Below are 22,537 nucleotides of genomic sequence, written 5' to 3' on the forward strand. Positions count from 1 at the left end.
AAGAACTGTGTTTTACCAAGATTAGCTTTTGTAATTATTTTAAAGTTGAAATTATGATACCCTACAGAGATGCTGATTATAAAGCCACATGTTGGTAGGATCAGCATAAGTGGTTATGACTTCTTTGATTTATCTTGTCAGAAATTAGTGTAATTAATTATTATGTGGGTTTTAGAAGATATTCTTGTTTATTGGTAGCAATAAAGTGTATATATATACACATATATAAACTAAATGATGGAAGCAAATGTAAATGGATGCAAAATGTATGCTTAATAGACACGTTTCTGCAGAAGTGTAGAATGGATTGTTTTATTTTAATCTGTTAAACAATGCAATGGAAATACTTTCTTTTAGCCAATGTGCTTTAGTCTGTCAGTGTTGCCAAGAACACAGGCTAGATACTGACCTGTCCTGTATCTTAAAGGTGTGGTTTAGTGCTATGATTGTAATTTTTCCTTAAACTGGAGCTTTGTGCTTGCTTAAGCAGTATAGGATTATAGCCTTGCTTTTTGACTGGCGGTGAGTTTGAAAAAAATAACCATGACATAATGATCTTTGTAGAAGCTGTCCCCGTAAATTGTGTTCCTGTTTTTGAGGTAATACTGTGATGTTGAAGGTTTCCTTATTTCTTTTGCACTGTTGTACACTTTAAGTCCTTCTGCAAGATGTGTAAGAAATGTCCAAGTGGGAACTTTTAGTAACAGTTATTCGAAGGTAATTTTTTTTCATTGTAAAGTGTTAATACCCAGGTTATGTGAATTCAATGCTTTGTATACTTAGCTGAGCTTTTCTTTTATTAATTTCTTAAATTGGAACTCTTTATACAATTAATGTCTACAACAGAAGTTGCAGTAATTTTTGTTGTACTGCTTTGCTTTTTGGAAATAGAATCTATGAAGCTTTTATTTATTCCTCAGTGTTTCTGTTCAGGGCTAGAGATGTGTTAAATACTGATTGCTTATTGTGGGACTGATTTAGGCTATGATTTCAGTGACCTTTTTATATCACTTTCCCTTTAAAGAAGAAATGCCAACAGAGGTGACAGTGCTTCTTAGCACTGGGAATAAAATAAAAATCAAATAGCTGGAACCTAAAAAGCCCTGAGGTTTATATTTATCTATAGTCCTGGGCAGTGTTGTTTACTAGGCAAAGTGTGAATTCTAGTCAAGTTAACAGTCAGATCAGGACAAATAATTTGCAAATGTGAGATTTCTTTTTTTGTTTGTTTGTTTTTCCCCATCACTGTAGCTTGCTGTTCTCTGTTTTAAAGCAGGACCTTCAGCTCAAGTGCTGCCAATACTCTTCTCAAACAAATCATGTGTTTAATTATCCTTATTGTCTGAGGCCAGTGTGCAGACAGAACACCATATGCTTCTGTTGACTTGACCTCCTTAGTCGTGGGTGTCTGGATTTTCTGATATATTATTCTTTTTATTCCTTTTATCCAGAGGAATGTTCAGACCCCCTGTCAGCCCTCAGCATTGGAGATTTGAGAGTGGTATGGTAATGGGTTTTATGACCATGTAGGAAATTTTCTAAGTTGTGATCTTTCTGTATTGAAAAATTTGTATCTAGATGCAAAGGTGTGTAATTGCATCTGGAAACATTTAGACTGTTCCTGGTTGCTCTATCCAGCTATGAAAATACCCCTTAAGTAAATCAGTCATCAGTTGTCACCATTCTAGTTTGGCTTCTTTGACTATTTGATTGCTTAGGATTGTTTATCCTCTAGGAAAACATTTTATTCTGTGACTTTTTAGAAAAAAATTTAACCAATCTGCCTGATGTATCACTTCATGTTTCTATTTTTATTGGTAAGCTGCATAATTTTTAGTGGATTTATGTTAAAGATAGAAAAAATGGGAGGGGAAGTGGATTTCAGAGTCTGATCTGTTTTGTACTCCCTTTTTTCTGCTTTCTTTGTATATGTGAAGTCTCTGAGAAGGCAGAGAGTTCTACTTTTTCGAGGGAATATTTACAGGCAAAGTGATTCTGACATTTACAGTTCAAAATAGAAAGGTTTTACCAGTTGATATTACAAAGGATCATATTCAGGTTGCTTTAAAAATTTTAGAGAAAACAACTTCAGCTCCTGCTGGAAAGGAATGTTTAAACGAAAGTGTCTAGACTGGATTGGATCAGGCCCTGAAAGTTTCAAAGCAAACGCTTCAGACTTGTGCTAGCGATTAGTTGGAGAGAAAAAAAACCACATTATTTTGCTTATAGAGATCCTTGAAGCACAAAATGTGAAAAAATTACAATGAGAAATTAAGTAATCAAAATTGAGTTATTTTTTAAAAACAGGAAATCCTGCAAAACCTTCACTCAAAACCAAGCTGTTCTTTGCAATGAGAGCTCTTGAATAAGCACTCTTTAAAATACTTCTGATCCTAATAAGTACATTACTATGTGGAAAACAAGGGCAATAAACAGTAGCTCTACTGGGTTGTTTTGGTAGATTGAAATACTGAATTGCTAAAATGACCTTTCAGTTTGAGTAACAAGATTAGAGATAAAAGAATGACTTGTCCACTTGCATCTTGATTTTGTTTGTTTCCTGATGCAAAAAATGTTTTGTTATGATTAGTAGGATGTATTTTTTTGTATGTGAATCATCTTCCTTAATTTCTGTCTTTAATTTCACAGAGTATTATAAAACAATTGCATATTCTCTAATGCCTTCAAAATAATAAAATAGCTTTATGAATGGGCATAGCTACAAACTCTGTAACTAAAAAAGTCCATAGGATCAAGTGTTCAAAGAGTACTGATAAAATTTGACCTTGAGCAGTTTTCTTAAGAGCTTTTATTTATAGCATGTCTGTTGTTAGCATTTACAGTGTACTGCTTTATTCCGTATTTGCATGGTTGATTGCTTTTCTGCTTCAGATTTTATAACTCATCATAACTTGTTTATAAAAGGTTTTAATTTCACTTTAAGAGCGGGGGAGCTAATAAGCTTATGTTGAGTAGTCATCCGTGGTAATATATTGTAACATTTCAAGGACACCATATATCAGCTTTTGACCAGTTTTGAGAAGAAATCAGAATCTGACTTGTAAGCACAGATGAGATTTGATTTTTGGGAGGAAATTTTGTTAACACTTTCTTTACTCTTCACTGTTCAAAATTTCTGGTTATGAATATGATTTGTGCATACATACAGGTTTTGACACGTGATAATTATCTCACTTTGCTACAATGTTTTACTGTTTTTATAAGTCTAAATGTCACAGGAGGAGTCTGAAACATCTTTAATATCTCTCTTCTGTGGACATAGCTTTTTGTCTATGCCTGTGTGATTGGTTTGACAATTCCTCTGCTCACCTCTTCTCAGCTGGACATATGAGAATGCAGTGCTTCATTTGTTCCTTATGAATATCTTCTGAGCTCTGGAGTCACTTCCAAAGGGCAATGGGAGCAATGCTTACATTTTCTTAGTAAATGCCACTATGTATTGTCTGTGCATCTTTATGTGGTTGCTGGATGATTGTACCGTGCAGTAGGAGCAGAATTTTGTAGAACACCATTAGGTTACTTGTACTTATAGTTCATTTTGCAAAACCCATGCAAAAGAGGAAATCTAGCCTTTGTCAAAAAAGGTGTCAGTTATAAGATGAAGTTGAGAATTACCTAAGTGCTTGTGTAGTAAGAATTTCTTTTTATTTGCTGGAGGAATTCAGATTTTTTTTTTTTTTGATAGACTAAATTATTTCCAGTGCTATCACATATTAGCGTAGCAGGATTTTGATTTAAAAGTATATCTGTTTGTGAAGGTGACTCTTTGATCAGGTGATACTACAAATGTGATAGCTTGGAAGGTACTTGGTATTATGGACCAAACATGGTCTAAAAAATACATCTTGAGCATATCTTTGAAGTGTGGGTATTGTCATGACTTACTGGATACTGGTGTCCTTGTTATTACAACTTCATGGATCACGTAAAGCATCTGAATGGATTTTATGGGAAGTGCATAACTAATTTTTTTACCTTATGTAGCTCAAACAAAGAAATGTTCCTGTAAAAGCTGTGCCAGGTTGAATTGGCTGGCATGCTGGCAAATCCCTAATTCACTGAAGAGTAACCTCTTCTTTCTATACCCACTGACTCTATATAAAACCCAGTGTGGAAGCACTCTGTCCATTAAGACCTCTATTTTTTATCAACATGTAAACTGATCAACATCCTTGATGCAAGTGTAATGAATTAATACATAAAGCTTGTTAGTGTCTCTGATCCATGGCATGATGGTAACTACTGTAGGGTTTTTATAATGGGAGCAAATGAGTTGTGGCATGACTAATCACAGAAATACCTGAATTAGATTCAGACATTTATTTAATGGCATTTTAATAACTCTTCAACAGAGTATGCAAAAAAATGAGACATTTGCTGTGGAACCTTCAACTTGTGAAAACTGAAAGGGTTGTCATTAGAGGGGGCCATAAAACTTAATTGTTATATTGGTGAATTTAGAACTATTGCCAGTCAGACACTGTTGATTTGAATAATGATGTAAATATTTCCCTCTTCTATAGAGGAGATGTCTTGTTGCATCAAGTATCTGTTCCTTCTCTATGTCTTTTACTCATGGAATATTTGTGTGCAATGCTTTGTTGACAGCTAAAGTCTTTTGTCTGTGTGTCAGATGCAGTAAATTCTTCATGTTGTTATTTAATGAAAAAAGGGGGGTGAGGTTTCAATGGTTCAGTTGGGTAAGGGCAGGAAATATAAATCAGGATGACAATTAATTGGTAAAGGTAAGCTCTCTGCTTGTCTTGCTGTCTTTTATGAGTGCCAAGTCTATGGCTGGCCACCTTTTTGTCTTGTGGCAGATCCATCACTTTGGGTATTCAGCTGATTTGTGCTTTGAACGAAAACTCCACTGCCTGCTCTTGATATGGGAAGGTCATAAAGCTTTTTCTGATCTTCTTGTCTGATGCATCTGCCTTTGGAGACAACCAGCCATACTAACATAGAGCTCTTGAGTAAATTATAGCTTGCCTATTTATTTATTTATCTATTTATGTGAATACAGCCACCTTAGTTCAATATGTTCAATTTCCAGTTGTGAAAATAGCCTGTGACTTAATGTGTTTGTGAACCTGCTTGATTGATAAGAAAAATAACAGCTTGCAAAGCTTTCATACTGCTTTTTATGTTGTAGGAGGTGCTGCTTTTAGCAGACGGTAAAAGGCTTTCCCTGAGGAAGAATAGCAATACTGAGAGTCACTGAAACATTCTTGGGGCTTGTAAGGGTCTTCATGCAATCCTTTTCTACAACACCCCTCCACCCCAAAACAAACCTAAATGGGTGTGTATATTATACAGCAGACAGAGATTTTTTTTTTTTTTCATATAGGGAGTGGCAGGGTTTTTACTGGATTCACAGGGTATCATGGTGTGGCTGTTGTAGGCTACATGGAGTCAGACATTTTGCAGAGGTTGCCAGGAATGCCAACTTCCCTTTTATATGGTTTTTATCCCTTTTTCTTTGTCCACTGTTTAGCTAATTTCTTGAGAGAGATGTCTCTATAGGGTCAGAATACATCTCTGATAATGTGGTATCTGTACCTCCTTTCCTTAGTGCAATGTAACAAAGAAGTTCAGTGATTCTGTAAATGTCTGCACTCAATTTAGAAGGGCACTTAAGGTAGTTTCTTCATGTAGTTTTCATGTTAGGAAAGAAAGGACTGTTTCAGTTTGAAGGGAACTGCAACAGTCATCTAGTCCAGCTGCCTGACCACTTCAGGGCTGACCAAATGCTAAAGTATGTTCATAAGGTCATTGTCCAAATGCCTCCTAAACACTGACAGGCTTGAGGCGTAAACAATTTTCCTTTTGCTAAAAAAGTAGCATAAACGAAAACTAAGCTATGGATGATTTTTATTGACACTGAAACTAAATAGCCTTAGAATCGTTTGGTTGTATTTCCAGGGTATTTTTTTCTGTTTTCTTGTTCCGTGGATGTTTCATTTGGAATTAGAATACAGCAAGTATTCTGCCACTGCCAGTAATGTACCTGCAGTTCAGTCTTCTATTTCTATTTCAGTTGAGCTGAGACAACCTGCAAAATGCTTTTCTAAGTTCAAACTACAGCATATTTTCTTGTTCCTTTACTTTGATGCCCTTTTTTATCCCGAGGAAAAAACATGGGTTGAAGTTCGTAAACAGATTAGACAAGAAGTACAAAAGCCTGAACTAAGATATTAGATGTATGCTAAGATGTATTCAGAAGCTCCGAGCTTAGGAAGTAAGCCATTTGGTTTAAACTTTGCTTGTGAGTTGTCTAACTTTGGAGAAAAAAAATCAAATTATGTAGTCAAGATTGTCTGTGGCTAAGTGGAGAGTGGACTGAGTTTATAGCTTAGGCAAATGGTGTCTTTTTGGAATTACTTTTTTTTTAACTGTTGTTTAGTAGGAGAACTGTTAATAACCCAGAGAAGGAAGAGTAGGCTGAGAGCTGAGATTTCATCTCTGGTCAAAAACTTGCAGACCTCCATAGTTTGATTTGAATTTTTACTTTTCAAGATACTGCGTCAACTTTCAAATGAGCTTGTCTACATTCTAGGTTCTCCATATTTACAAGAACATCTTGCAACAAGGGGAAAAAGTTGATAAAGTACTGATTGAGTTGACATAGCATTAACTTTCCAAGAAGTGAGCAACATCAGGCCAGCTAAAATATTTAGGTTTTAGCTTCTGCAGTTTTGCTGAACCAACTAGAGTTTAAGAGAAAAATGATGAAGAATTAGTGCTTTCAGTTCTCAAGTAATTTCTTAACAAGATATTTTCATTTGAAGTATGAGGGCTGGTTATTTTTATTTGATCTTTTTGCCTTCCAGACCAAAGTGTGGAAAAACATCACCTTCTCATCTCAATGTAAAATAGTATATTATTCTTAAATAAAAATACGCCTGTATGCTGAAACTCTTGGATGCCATATGTGTGATATTGGCTACAGCTGCTGTTCAAGGGATTCTTCCATCAGCTGTGTAGGACCAATAACTTACTGAAGGGCCAATAACTAACTTCTGTTTTTTTAAATTACTCTAGATTTCAGCATAAGAAAAGTGATTCATAATATTGTAGAAAAGAAACTTTTTTCATCATGGTGACCACTGATCTCTGTTTCCTCTGTGGTTTTAGGCTCAGTGTTTTTCTTTTTACTGTAACAGCAATGAAAAAAAGTGTTTGCATACTTTCTGACAAGAAATCAATTTCTTTAGGTTTTAGAGAAACATCTGAACAATAAAACACTAAATGGCCAAATGTATTTTGAAAATATCAGCTACTCTATTGACTACTTTTTGTATATACAATGCTTACAGTTTGTCATAGAATGGAGTATCTCAGTTGAAAAGGACTTACCAACAATCATTTAGTCCAACTGCCTGACCACTTCAGAGTTGACCAAAACCTGAAGCATATTATTAAGGGCATTGTCAGATGCCTCCTAAATACTCTAGAAAGGCTCTCCAGAAAGCCTGTTCCAGGGTTTGACCACGCTCTCAGTGAAGAAATGCTTCCTAATGTCCAGTCTGAACGTGCCCTGGCACATCTCTGAGCTGTTCCCACGTGTACTGTCACTAGATCTCAGGAAGAAGATGAGGCTAAAAATATGGAAGATGGAGGCTTCTTTGTCTTCAACCCTATTAGTCAGGTGACTGTAATAAAAAAGTATTGGTCCAATGTTTTCTTTAGACCTCCTTTTGCTATTAATATACTCAGCAAAATCCTTCTTGTTGTCAGATACAGCACTGGACATTTTTAACTCTAATTGAACTTTGACCTTTCATCATACATAGACATTTCAGAAAGACTGCCTTGAATTTCTGGAGAAGCTTCTCCAGTAAAATTAGGTTATTAAATTTATTGGCTCATTCCCAAGTCCTCAAGAGTCAGGAACTCTGAAAAAATCAGAGTATTTATAAAATCCTGATGCCTTAAGGGGTACTTTTCTAGAGTCTGGGACAGGTGGTGACCACTGGTGGTGATACTGTAAGAGCCTAAGAAGTATTTTCTCCTTTTAAAAGTGCCTTTTGGTATGAGATAAAATTTGATGTTGCTGTTGTTGTGGTTTTTTTGTTTGTTTGTAAGTGATAAGTATCTGAGCAGTTGACCTTTGAAATTCTGAAAGTATGCTAAAGATATAACTGTCAGAAATTTAAATTTTGTTTAATAATACAGGCAGTCATATTATAAAACGAGTACCAAAAAGCCAAATTACATATCAGTCTCCAAAACCATGAAAAGTGCTAGGTCTGGTAGTATTAGAGATGTGTTTTAGGAAAAAGTTCTTTCAAGGAGCAATTTTTTACTTCATTTTGCATAAATAACTAGAAAAATACTCATAGGATAGTGGACTTAGAATCTTACTGTATTTGTAATGTTAGCATTTTCTGGTTTTACTTGACTGAATAATATTGTGACCTACTTAAAAAAAAAATCAGTCATACATTTTTGAAGGATAGGTGTCAGGACTTTATGCATCTTTTTAGAGTAGCCTCTTGAACCCAGATACATCTGCTGGTTGAAGCAACCATGAGAAGTTGACTGCTTGTTGTCTGGTATTTGTTACAGTAATCAAGGCTTTTGAGATCTCAAGTACCATAAATGTAATACCAGTACAGTTCACTGGAAGCATCAAGACCGAACTACTTTGTTAGTTATCATTGGCACGTAAGGATGTCCTACATGCCAGAAACTCCAGAAAATTTTCCTAGTTTTCTCAATGCTGCAGACTAAAGCACCAGTTCCTGTTTCAAATAGCAGTCTGGATTCAGTCAGCTGTGTGCAGTGTGGCTAGCACTGGTGTTGTGGGCCAGCATCTGTGTTCTGGGTTTGTTGGCACAAAAGCAATAACCCTTTGGTTTTAATGAAAAAAGGAAAATAAGGCTGACAAGGGAAATGTTTTTAAGAGGTAGTGAACTATGCTTTTATTTTTCTGTCTTCGAAATAGGGCTTTTTAGTTAATTATATTTTCTAAACATAACAGTACATCCCAGCTACAAAAAAAAGGAAAAAAGAAATGTAAATTGAAAGAACTTGAGGAAAAGCAGCCTTATTTACTAGGGAAAATTGACTCTAATTCCTTTTTCACCCCATGTGTTACTGTAATGTAGCAACAGGGAGAGATTCAAATTGCTTGCTGAAGTTTTGCTTCCCTACCACTGCAATACTAAAAGACTAGGAATGGATAGGTAAATAATAAAAAAAGATATGTCTGTGGACATCAGCTGAGTGGTTGGAATGTTGATTATGAGATATAAAATCACTGAAGATACTCCATATCTTCGTATTGGCTGAAGGAGAGTGATAGTGATGATGGAGAGCACGAGATTCGAGGAGATTGTCGATAGGAAGAAGGAAGGATGAAAAATCTAGGCACACTTACTTTGCTGGTGGAAAGGGTATAGGGAACATATCAGCAAATCAGTTTTGCTGTTTCCCTCTCCCTTTAGGTCCCCTGTCAAAGAATACCTGCATGTGCCAACATTAGCAGAATTTTGATAAAAAGTTTTGTTCTTCAGTTCTCAGTCATTGACCTTAGACCTTTTAACCTTAGGTTAAAACTTGAATTTGAAACTGATATGTCTGAAATACTGTCAAGGTCTACTCATTCTTGCAACGTATTCAAAGGGGTCTTTTGAGAGGCATAACCTGTGCTTTTGTAAGGGACCACTCCCATTTGCCTTCTTAAAAGAAAGGGTTCGTGGGTGTCTGTTCCAAGAATGGGTTCATAATTGACTTGTGGTGCTGAGTAATCGGAACTCAAAGGTTGCCCCTGTCTATGGCTGTGATGAGGGGTATACCCCCCTCAGTACCTACTTTGCATACCTGGTACAGCTCTTCCCTTTGTATGCTGTGTAATAAATGCCCAGCTCCTCAGGTGAGATTGTTCTGGGCTGAGCCCTTCTTGGTTGGATTTCAGGTGCTGCATAGCTGAGCTGTGTTTGACCCTCATTGAATCTGTCGGTAGGTGTTTGTTTCCAAAAATAACTAGGATCATCTTTTTTCTCTCTAGAAAAGTTGATTGCATATCAGCGGGAATTTCATGCTTTGAAGGAACGTCTTCGTATAGCTGAGCATCGCACTCTGCAGCGCTCTTCGGAGCTGAACGCTATCTTGGAGCAGTTCAGGCGTGCAGTAGCAGAAACAAATGGGAGTAAGAATGCAATGAATAATTTTTCAGGTACATACTGTGTATTTTAATAACTTGGCAATGCCAATATCTCTTCTTATTACTATAGCATAAGAAATTGCTACCAAGAAAGCCAAATGAAACTGTTCAGCAGCGTGATTAAAGAATGTCTAATATGTTATATCTGGTGTAGGTTTTTTTGTTTTATGTTTTTTTTCCAATTTATGTTCTTAATGATTCACCCACCCTTCATTCTTATTACTTTAGGAACTGAATACTTACTTCACACCTAGCTCCCAAAGCTGGAACTTTTGGTTACTTGGTTACTTATTTAACATATTGTTTATATTTTAACAATAGTTTACATGAGTTTTTAAATAGAGTTTGAGGGGAAAGGTGAGCAAACAGAAGAAATGGATGAACTTGAAACAATTCAAGTAGGTTTAAAAGTCAACTGGAAGATGTAAAAACATTGTCTAAGGTATTATGATTTGTAAGAAAGCAGCCTTTTTAATAAATAGTGATTAAATGGTACACTGGTAAAGTCTTCTGGAAGTTTTTAATCATTTTGGAGACAGATACTCAAGTTTAGAGAGCTGTGTATGGCAGTATTAGAGAATGACCTTGTACTACTCACCAGATTGGAATTAACTTTTAAAATCACACTATTACTGCTTTAGTCACTCTGATTTTTCTAGATGGAAAATGAATAACAAATAAATATAAAGTTTCTGGCAAGAGGCCTGATTTGGAAAATGCGGAAATTTCACTGTATTTCCCTAATGAGGAATTTAAAAGAGTTTTGCAAGTCAAAAACCAGTTTTCTACTTGCATTTGTTCTGTAGACTACTATTTTCTATAGAATTTTTTTTTTGGTGGGGGAATGGTGCTGATACTAATGATGAATTACTGTCCTATACTAATGGCCTGTCCATCCTGATCCCAGTAGTTTCCTGGATCTCTAGGAATTGTATGTTTAAGGGGTACATTTAACTTAGACTGTAAATGTTGTCTTCCTATTCTGTGTGCATGCTTTTGCTGTTAAAGTGAACAACCACGGAGGAAGTCAAGTAATTTTGATTCTAGATTTAGGATTAAGTTATTACCACATTTTTTTCTAGAAATTACTTAGCTTGTTTATAGGCAATATAGTGATATGAAGTTATTCTCTTCTGATACTGATTCACATTTTTTACATTCTACCATGTCTGGATCCCAACTGGGCTGGACCTCCTTTTTCCCCTGGGCCATGGTGGGAAGTCAGCTGAAGTTGAATTCCTGAGCTTTTGTGCTCAGAGCATAATATTAGATAGATTTGTATTAAGTTTAATATACTTAAGTATACATAATATTATATAGCATTTTTTGTCTTTGAAGCTGGAAGAGTTCTGGATTGTTTTATGTAGATCTTTATCGATTCATACACAGAGCTGTCATACTTTGACAGAATTTATTCCAGTTTTTGCAGCTGAAGCTAAAAGAAACGTTGGCAGGAAAAGTAAAATATACCTGTATTGGAGTCTATTAAAATAAGCATCTCTACTTATGACATGTATTTACAAGCTGCTTTTCAAGATTTGAAGAGTTAGGAATTTAGTTTCACACAAAAATAAATGCCAAAAAAATCCTGAAACATACCAAACCAAAATCCATAACAAAACTCTTCTATCTTTGTAGAAGCTGCACTCAGAATCTGAGAGGAATTACATTTATGGCATTACTTTTTACACATCTTCACAATTTTATCTTAGAAACCTTGAATATAGTTTTTTACTTAACTTGATATTATAAAGCCCATAAGTTTTCAAAGATCCATATGCTATCGTATGTGTCATTTGAAATGAGTTGTTTTCACACTTGATGCAAGAAAATCAACATGCACAGCAGGGGAATTTAAAAACTGTTGTTTGCAACTTTGAGAGCCACCTGGACATCCTGAGAGGCAGTTACTCCAGAAAGAGCAAGAATTATTTTAAGTACTCTAATGGATAAATTAAATTCGCATTAGCATTTTTTTTTAAGTAGGAATACTCAAAATCTCAGTTGTATATTTAATGCTATTTTTATTTTGGATCTGTTTGTGCAGTGTATTCCAATATGTATTTGTAGCTTTGAAAAGTTATTTGCAGAGGCATTGCTACGTAGTGATGAGCTCTGTAAGTGCAAGTAAAAAATAATCTAGATAAATAAGCCACCGATTTTGATTCATTTTAAAAAACCCTCAACCACAAACCTATCAAACCCCCAAAGAAGCAGAGCATCCTTACTTCTGTAAATTCACTTTACTTCTGTAAATCTTACGTATCTGTAGCAAGGTTATAGGTGCAAGAGTCTCAGCCATTGTGCATTAAAAAATCAAAATAAGAAAATACTTCCTTTGTACACAAGATACAATGACTCAGAAAAGTGTATAATGCGTTCTGGCTCTCAGTTAGGACCAATATTGGAATTTTATAGTTTTTACCATTGCTTAAGGCTTCATATTCTTTTCTGCATTACTGATTTCCTGTATGTTTGCAGATGAGACGCTGAAATTGTTGAAAGAGCTAACAAGTAGAAAATCTCTTCAAGTGCCAAATATCTATTACCATTTGCCTCATTTGTTGAAAAATGAAGGAAGCCTTCAACCCTCAGTGCAGGTTGGCCTTGGAAGGACAGGAGGTATGCTGATAACAATGGTTATTTCGTATTTTATATCTGGAGGACTTTCTAGTTTTAGAAATATAATTTACTGCATTACTTGGTAGATCAAGGACATCTCATTTAACTTGTGTGATATTGATGTCCTTTGAATACGCACTGAATTCAAGATGAAAGGAGCTTGGTTTCAGCTTTGCTCTTTTCTGCATAACCTGTCACACCCCATGCCCTGTTAAAGTACAAGTTAAGAAGCATTTAGTTTGGATGAATTTTTTGTAACTAAAAGGAAACAAAGTTCGAGCATTACAGATTCTGAACAGCTAATGGATACATCCCTTTGGCTTTTCAGATTTCTGGGGCAACCATACGTGGATACAGTTATTTTAGTGTTGATGTTTCTGTTGTTCTGAACAGTGTATTTCAATGTATAAATTTAGAGTTGAAAAAACTAGGATAATCAGATATAATTGCATCAATAAAATCTGGGCAGTCATTGGAGGGGGACAAAAAAATCAGTGTTGTGCTGCAATACTGTTGATCTCCTTTTTTTTTTTTTTTCCCTTCCTATTCCTCACAAATTCTGAGCTTTGGCCATTAGGATAGCTACATGGGATCCCACTCTTGAGCATATAGCCAAACCAGGCTGATTATACCTCAAAGTGTGTGTGTGTGTCTCTAAGCTTGAAGGCCGCACCAATAAATCCTTGTTTCTCTCTGTTCTACCTGACTTGAAAGACTTCTGTTATTGTCCACTAGATCCTTCTTTTCTTTTTTTTCCTTCCCCTCCTTGTTTTTGAAACAAGCAGTAGTTACTCTTGGCCTGTATTTTTTTCATTACTTCAGTAAGTTTGATTGTTCCTTATTTTAACAGAAGGCATGCCTGCATTACAAATGTGTGGGCTTGAGCCATTGGTTTATTTTTCTGACTATAACCACCTCTTATTTTGATGTTATTCAGGGAGGAGAAATCTGATATCCCTTTATTGTTTTAAGTGAAACCTGTATTATATCCTACTGGGAATATATGACAGAAACTTAGAATTACAAAATAGAAATTGGAATCGGGTTTATTTATTTAATTAAACAGTGGGAGGAAATTCAGTGTTTTAAATTATTTTCCCATCTTTTCCTTTCCTGGTCACTGTGATTGTTTGAGTGTTTGTTTTAAAAATTCAGAGCTTGTTAATGTGCAGTTGCTAGGCAAAGCAGGCTCTATATGGAAGGATAAACAACATTATTAATAGTTGTTTAATATATTTATGATGTGGTAAATCATTTCACATAGGGGGCTCAGAATGCTGGTGCTGTCTTCATGAAGTCTGCTTTATCCTTTTACTGTATTCCTCCTGTTATCTACTGTGTTCCCATTAGGTAACCAGCCCTGTGTTCAGGGTAGGGTGCAGAAGAAAGAGTATGGAAAAGTTAAGGAACACGGGAGTCAAATGACCAGCTGAAAGATGGTGTTAATAACATTGTAGCTGGGACTATTACTGCTTTGCATTTGAGGTGCTTTTGTCAGAGACAAGAAGTTTTGTTGAGGATTTCTGTGCAACTCTGATGCCCTGGACTTGTTTTTCTAGAAGAACCAAAACTAGGTGCAAGGAGAGTAATAGAGTTTTTCAGCAGTGGTTTGTTGTTTTTTTTTTTTTTAAAAGATTACTTCTGAGAAGTTAAATACTTGAGTTGTGAAGAATTGGTATGTCAATTTGAAAATAAAACTTAAGTTAGGAAATTGAATCACTCTCTAAGACTTGGTGCACCTTATCTGATTAATACAGTGGTTGTTGATTGTTCCCTATTGTGTTGGGTTTTGTGTGACAATGTTTTGGTAACGGGGCTACAGGGGTGGCTTCTGTGTGAGGATGCCAACAGTTTACCAATAGCCAGACCAGCGCCAATGGAATAACAGATTTAAGAGGGGGGAAAAAACTGCACAAGGGCAATTGGAGCTGGAGAGAGGAGTGAAGGAGTATGAGAGAGAGAACTGCAAACACCAAGGTCAGTGCAGAAGGAGGAGGAGGTGGTGCCATGGATGCTGGAGCAGAAATTCCCCTGCAGCCTGTGGTGAAGACAGTGGTGAGGTGGGTTGTCCCCCTGCAGTCCATGGAGGTTCCTGGTGGAGCAGAGATCCATTGGCAGCCTGTGGAGGACCTCACTAGAGCAGGTGGATGCCTAAAGGAGACTGTGACCCTGTGGGAAGCCCACAGTGGAGCAGGCTCCTGGCAGGACCTGTGGTCCTATGGAGAGAGGAGCCCACACCGGAGCAGGTTTGCTGGCTGGACTTATGACCCCAGAGGGGACCCACACTGTGGGTACTGTGTCCAGTTCTGGGCCCCTCAGTTCAGGAAAGATGTTGAGGTGCTGGAGCAGGTATAGAGAAGGGCAACGAGGCTGGTGAAGGGACTGGAGCACAAGTCCTATGAGGAGAGGCTGAGGGAGCTGGGGTTGTTTAGCCTGGAGAAGAGAAGGCTCAGGGGAGATCTCATTGCTCTCTACAACTACCTGAGAGGAGGTTGTAGGCAGGTGGGGGTTGGTCTCTTCTCCCAGGCAACCAGCAGTAGGACAAGAGGGCGTGGCCTTAAGCTGCGCCAGGGGAGGTTTAGGTTAGACATTAGAAAGAAATTCTTTAGAGAGAGGGTAATCAGCCACTGGAATGGGCTGCCCAGGGAAGTGGTGAATTCTCCGTCCCTGGAGGTTTTTAAGATGAGGCTGGATGTGGCACTTAGTGCCACCACTACTGTGGTGGTAGTGGATCAAGGGTTGGACTTGATGATCTCAGAGATCCTTTCCAACCCATCTGATTCTATGATTCACACTGGATCAGTGTGATCCTGAAGGACTGCACCATGTGGAAAGGACTCGCAGTAGAGCAGTTCATGAAGAACTACATCCATGGGAAGAAGTCACATTGAAGAAGTTCATGGAGGACCATCTCCCATGGGAGGGACCCCATGCTGGAACACAGGAAGAGTGTGAGGAGTCCTCCCCTCGAGGAGAGAGAAGTGGCAGAGACCATGAGTAATGAACTGACTGCAGCCACCAATTTCTGACCTCTGTGCTGCTGGTTGGGAAGAGGTGGAGAAATCGGGTGTGAGCCCAGGAAAAAGGGAGGAGTAAAGGGGAAGGTGTTTTAAGATTTATTTTTATTTCTCATTACCCTAGGCAGATTTGATTGGTAATAAATTAAATTAATTTCCTTGAGTCTGTTTTGCCTATGACAGTAATTGGTGAGTGACCTCTCCCTGCCCGTATCTCCACCCACAAGCCTTTTGTTATTTTTCCCTTCCCCATCCAGCTGAGGAGGAGAGTGATAGAGTGGCTTTGGTGGATACCTGATGACCAGTCAGGATCAGCCCACCACACTTGTGCAATAATCTGGCATGTCCAGGATTACTTTTTTGTTTGCTGTGTTTGTTCTGAGCATTGGTGAGGATTATGTTAATCATACTCCTGATGATGGGTGGTATATTTTTAAACTATTTTTAATTACTGTGCTCTTGACCTTTTAACTCTTTGCATTTCTTAAGTAATGCTTTATTGCAAGATTTTTGTTTTCCATCTTGTGTATGAAGTCACTGAAAGTACATTTCTGGTTTCTTTTGATTTCAGTTTCCATTGTAATGGGAATACCTACAGTGAAAAGAAAAGTCAAGTCTTACCTTACAGAAACACTCCACTCCCTTATTGATAAGCTGTCCCCTGAAGAAAAACTGGATTGTGTTATGGTTGTCTTTATAGGAGAGGTAATCACTTAAATATTCTTACACAATTTCTAACCTGTCTTTAATTACAAGTAACACTCCTTTCAGGAACTGATGTGGATCTTCTTCAAGATGTAGACAGATGTCTGTCTTCTTCCAGAAAAAGGAATAGGTGTCAATCTTGGGTTTCTGAGAAACAATCCTGAAGAGCCCAGCTTTGTCTATTTATTAAGGGAATAGTGGACATGGTTTAGTGGATTGGTTATTTTGCAATTCTTCTTATGCTTATACATAGTGACAAAGATGTGCTAATTACCTTATTCCTTCAACATCAAAATAATGACTAAGGAACTCTGGTGTCCTAGGGGAGGATTTTCTTCATGCTACTGCTTAGTCCTTTGTCAAATGAGTGCTCCAGTTTGAGATGTTAGGCACGGATTGTTACTGATTTCATTTTCTGGACAATGTGAATGTTTGAAGCCCAGACCTTTTTAATGGATTAATTCAGTGTTCAATTGGACTGTTTGTTCAGTTTGGCTCTGATTTAGTGGAAATCAAATTTAGGAAATTGGTAGAGTGCTTTCAGAAATAATTCAGTTGGTTGGCAATTGCGTGTCCCTATTTTGTTCTATGTGCTTTTCTTAGAAATGTGATTTGGACAGTGGGAAATGTGTATATGTGTTTGACCTTCATTCAACGGTGTAGTGCTCTACTGAAACAGTCATTTATGAGTGCCACAGATGAAAATTCAAATCCTCAATTATAACTGAAAATGGTTTTAATTCTGTGAGCCAGTGTCCATTCAGGGGTCAATCAGTGGAAACTCAAATAGAACTACAAGTATTAAAATGCCTATTATCATATTTTAAAGCTTTCCTTGAAAAGTTTCTAAACTTTTTGCTTGTATCTGAGAACTGTTTCTTAGTGTTTTCTAATATAAATTGCTCTTTTTCTTGATAGTCAGTCAAAAACTATCAGTTGAGAGTATCAAGGAAACAGAATTCATTCTGAATTACTGGAATGCTGTGTTTTTCTTCACATTAGTTGGAGAAATTTTATTGCCTTTTAGTGTGTTTTCTTTTCAAGGTGTAAAACCGAAGTTTCGTTTGTTTTGCTTAAGGAGGTCTGAGCTATGAAGACTTATCGCTGGTTTCTCTGTCTTCTGCAAGACTTGGAATAGGAGTGAAGTGTCCCCAACTGCACAATCTCTGTTTGCCTTAGACAAGCCATATTGCTGTACCCAAGTTTATCATAGCTAAATAACATTCTTCCTTTGAGGTGATGTGAAATTCTCTTTCATGTTGGGAATGATTCTACAGAAGTGACTGCAAAGGAATGGAACATTTTAACATGGGAACTGTTGTTTCTGTGCCCATGGAGAATTGTGTGGTTTGCTCTGGAGTAGGATATGGTTACCCTCTCTGTCTTATCTCTATATCCACCTTTTTGAGAGCAGTATTACCTGCTTACTCACATACCTGCTTTGGGCACTGCATGCCATGAATGTCTGGGAAAATCTGAAAGACCACAGTTTAGATTCTTGTTCTGTTATAACCATTCCCTAGATTTGCATTTCTCTTTCTTTACTCCATCCAATTTTATATCTTCCCTGCCTTACTATTTCTTTGACCATATTTTATATTTTCTTAAGTTCTTATAGTTTGTTTTGTAATTGCTGCAGGGAGCTCTCTGAATGATTAATATGGTACATTAAATGCTTCATCCTGAACTATGTTGTGTTTTTTCTGATTGATGCTATATATTTCAGCTTCCTTCTGCAAGATGAAAAGTGTAGTTTTATTAAGCATTTTCTCTGGCTATTTGAAGGAAGGCCTACTCCTCTGGTAGACTTCTGTTTCTCCTTAAACAGAAGGAAAGGCTTTATCTTTTAAATAGCTTTGTCTGTGGGGTATCTTAGCCAAAAATTCCTGAGACTATTGCTGTCATTATTATGTGCAACAATGAAGGCTTATTTAAAAGTACATTAGAACTTTGACCAACTCTTGTACTAAAAATAATGGCAAAAGTTTCTGAAAAAAGGTATGACCTCTGCTCAAACATATGTGCAGTTTAAATACAGCAAGAAATGGTCATAGTGTTAGGTTATGTAGTTTTGCTAATAAGCTTAAAATTACTATCTATGTTTTGTCTATAGCTTGTACCAACAACAAAAAAGCACAAGACTTTACAAATATGTTTTTACGAGAAAATTATATGAAAAATAGTATTTTAAAGGGATTTTAGTATTTTTCTTGCTATCTTTATTTGAGAAATCAAATTGACAGTGTTTAAAAAGCATTGCTGGAAGCCATAGTCACAGACTGTAATCTTTCTGTGCCAAGTACCCTAAAATACTCTTCTAATACTGCTAATTTTTTAGTAGTTCAATCTCACTAATTTCTTGTAATTTCATTTTTTACTAGAAAACAAATTAGAAGGCTAATGGCCTTCTGCAAACAGCATCAACAGTGTAAACAGATCAGCTAGTAAATATAGATGCATTATGGTTGCTAAATAAAGAGATCTGCATATTCATTTAATGGATATTTCTCAGTAATATAATTATACACAGTAAATTTCCATACTGGAAGTTCAAGGAATTCTAAAATGTCTCAGCTGATGTGATATTTAATCACCAATTTAAATCATTAGTAGAATTGCTTGACAGTAAGCTGTACAATTGTCCTTGTAACTGACATATATGTCTGTGTTCTCCAATTTGTGAAAATAACTTTATTGCATAATAATTTGCAGGTATTCATTAGGATGACTAATAAATAGGCATGATTCATTATACCCCTATACCTCAAAATCTTTTTATTCCCCCTCACAATGTAGCTTGTTCATAGGCTCATCAGATGACTTGAAAACAAACGATTCACATCTCATAAACCTGCTCTGTATGAGAATTTGCTTTCAGATTCTAGGTTTAAAAAGCTATGAAATCCAGATGAAAATTGTTTTTTAACCTATTTATATAAAACCTATTTTTATTTAATAGGTTTGTAACGAACATGGTAAACGTGGTTAACATGATCATAACAGAACAACAGGCATGTATATGAATATGAGAGAAATTAAAATCCTTTTTTGCTATCTAAACAGTTTATTTTTTTTTCTGTGGGGACATTTCATTTACAATGAAGAAAATGCACCTTTAGACTTATTCTAAATATATCACATATTATTGTCAGTCCATTTCATTAATCAGAGATTGCACTTAGCACAGTCTTTTGTACAAACAGTAATCAGTGTGTGCTGGAAAGACTATAACCCCTTGATTTGACCAAAAATGTCAGAAGGACAAATAATTTCAGGAAGAATTGGATGACACTACAGGTATGCAAAAGCATTTTGCTATTTCTGTACGCTGCTGATTACATCTGACTAGGTAATAATTACCCAACCATTTGTTCTTAGAGCACTAGGCCATGTATTACACTTTCTTGCATATTACCTATTTAAATCTTACTCTGTTGTGTCATGTATATACAGTTCACTTAAGCTAGAAAACTTGTATTTCTTGATTATCTTTTGCTGTCACTGTGTCATCTCTTTATGTAAACAGTGGCTGCTAAATTATGTCAATCTTCAATAGTGTTTTCTCTGTGCTCCTTTTGTGGAGAATCTTTATTTCTTTGGAAGAGTTTCTGTGCTGGTTGGGTCAGTGTGACACAAGCACCCAGAAAGGTACCATCCTGTGTGCTGCTATGAACAAAGCCTCAGCAGATTAAGCACTGGGTGTACATACTGGGTCAAACCTTGCTGAACCTGTTTTGTAGGTATTAACATTGCAGTACAGCGTGTAAAACTTCTCCACGAAATAAACAAGCCTGTATTTTCACCTCTTCTTGCTCTGGGCATGAATTATAGTTCTCTTTGATAAGCAGCTCTCTTGATAGAAAACAAAAGAATATTTTGTCTGTGCTGCTCTCAACCCAGATGTTTTAGCATCATCCCAGCTATGCAGACATTTCATACTTTCTGCTAATTGTTAAAAACTTGTGAGCTGCCCCTTCCTGGAGTTGCCCTGGAGAGTGTGTTCCTAGTCTTCAAAAGATCTGACTGTGAATCTTGATTTGGAAAAAGACCGGTAGATCTTGCCATATACATACATATGTATGTATGTAATATATACATTTAAAAAAATAAAAGACGAAGCTGTTGTGCAAGAAGATAACATTATCCTCACCAAATAATAAAGGCTTACACACATGGTAGCCTTTTTTTTTTTGGACATTTCATTCAAAACTAATCAGGATGAACACACCTTCTAGATACACTGCCAGCTGTTGTATCTGAAAAGGTAGTTTGACCTGTCAGTGGGAATTTGAGGTATTTAAACTGTTATTGCTGTCCCTGCTTCTTCGACACCTTATCTTTGGTACCCAGAGAATATGGACTGCTGATACTGGTGACTGACATCGAATTTTATGGTCCTCTTTCCATGTCAGTGACTAGCAAAGTTTTTATGAGGAATTAAACCAGTGATAAAAAAATATTTCTTCGATCTAAGAAAAGATCCTTGAATGATTTGAAAGCTTCAATGTATCTGAGACAAATTTAGTATTTCAGCACAAAGATAAAATTCAGGATTGTGCTCTTTTCTCAAGCCCTAGACCTGAATGACTGAAATGCTTCTCTAAGATACTTTCTGAGAAGCACCTGGGCCGCAGTAACTACTTGATGCTTCTGGTAGGGGAATTATTAGTAGCCAGAGTTGTATCTGATCTCTTTGGGGACATCTAGGGTATTTGTGAGATGGGAAGTATCAAGTAATAATCTTATTTCAGAAGCATTGTAGCAGGTGACTTCATATCTGTATGACTGGCTGGATTGACACTTTTGAGTTTTGGACAATACTGTCAAATTTTTCTATGGTGGTCTGCCTTGACCTAAAAATAATGAGGACAAATTCCTTTTGTCCTCCAAATAAAGATCACATATTGCTGAAGGGTACTTTTGCCTGTCTTCTGGAAAACAAACCTTTGCAACAATTTACAGGCTCCCTCAAGGACAAGAAAAAGTTTTCCATGGTGCGAGGCTGCTGTATATGCTGCTTTCTTTCAGGCTCCACAAACCAGGCTTCATCTGCAATATGCACAGAACTAGTAGGATGCTGTATGACACTATCATAACTTGCATCTGAATGTCCTGTTTTGAGTTGCCTTTTGATGTTTTTTGCTCTTCTGACCTTCTTAAGAACTAAACTTGTTCTCTGATGTGGTGTTGTGTTTCACAGCACAATCCACAGCCCTCATGATTGAGGAGCTGACATGCAGGGCACAAGGGCAGGGAGAAACCAGAGTATATTTGTATTCCTGCTATTGCTGCCAAAGGCTTTTGCACTGTGAAACCCTGTCCTGGACTGAATTGGGTTAATCACAGAAATTACTAGAGAGAGAAAGATATTTCTTGCCTATGTGGTAGAGTGGGGGTTTTCAATAAGGGAGGGATGAAGTCGTTAGCTCATGTAGGACATGGGCAACATTTTGCTTATGTAATATTAGATGGCTATGATATGACAGTATTCTCATTCCTGTTTTTTGCTTTGCATCTTGTTCTCATGTTTCCTGTATTTAACTTGAACTTGCTGCTTCAGATTTGAAAGGAGACACTGTATTCCTGAAAATAATTTTTTTCCAGCTGCACTTGTTGAACTCTAAAAGATATTATTACCTTTTTCCACAGACTTTATTTATACCCCTATGCTACTGCAACCACTGGAAGCCACTGCTGCACTTCTATTCCTAAGGGCTTTTTTTTCACTGAATAAGTATCCTAAAATAGGTGCAAATGCCACTTTAGTGGCTGCTTTTTCCTGTGTAAGTTTTAGTGCCTTGTATATGGGTAAATACATTCATATGTACTTTCACTATTTCAAAGGCAAATATGCATTTTCTTTGTCTTTTCTGAAGGCTGTAATTTTGCATTGTTTGTTATTATTTGAAATACATGGTAAAATTATCCCACCCCTGTTCTATAGGGATGATGAAAGATCAAATAAAATTGTAGTAATTAGTAAGCAGTGAAATGACCACACAAC

The 22,537-nt window shown here is 36.7% G+C and overlaps 1 protein-coding gene across 2 annotated transcripts in view; it reads left to right on the forward strand.

The window, feature by feature from the left end:
- MGAT4A (alpha-1,3-mannosyl-glycoprotein 4-beta-N-acetylglucosaminyltransferase A) overlaps positions 1 to 22,537 on the forward strand; it is a 78,659-nt gene that overhangs the window by 17,619 nt on the left and 38,503 nt on the right. For both annotated transcript variants that reach the window (XM_032679567.1, XM_032679568.1), the window contains exons 3-5: positions 10,034 to 10,201; positions 12,671 to 12,811; positions 16,400 to 16,533. In XM_032679567.1, coding sequence (XP_032535458.1) covers positions 10,034 to 10,201; positions 12,671 to 12,811; positions 16,400 to 16,533 — 443 coding nt within the window. The remainder of the gene's footprint in view (positions 1 to 10,033; positions 10,202 to 12,670; positions 12,812 to 16,399; positions 16,534 to 22,537) is intronic.

Source organism: Chiroxiphia lanceolata, chromosome 2 (genome assembly GCF_009829145.1).
Source record: "Chiroxiphia lanceolata isolate bChiLan1 chromosome 2, bChiLan1.pri, whole genome shotgun sequence".
NCBI lineage: Eukaryota > Metazoa > Chordata > Aves > Passeriformes > Pipridae > Chiroxiphia > Chiroxiphia lanceolata.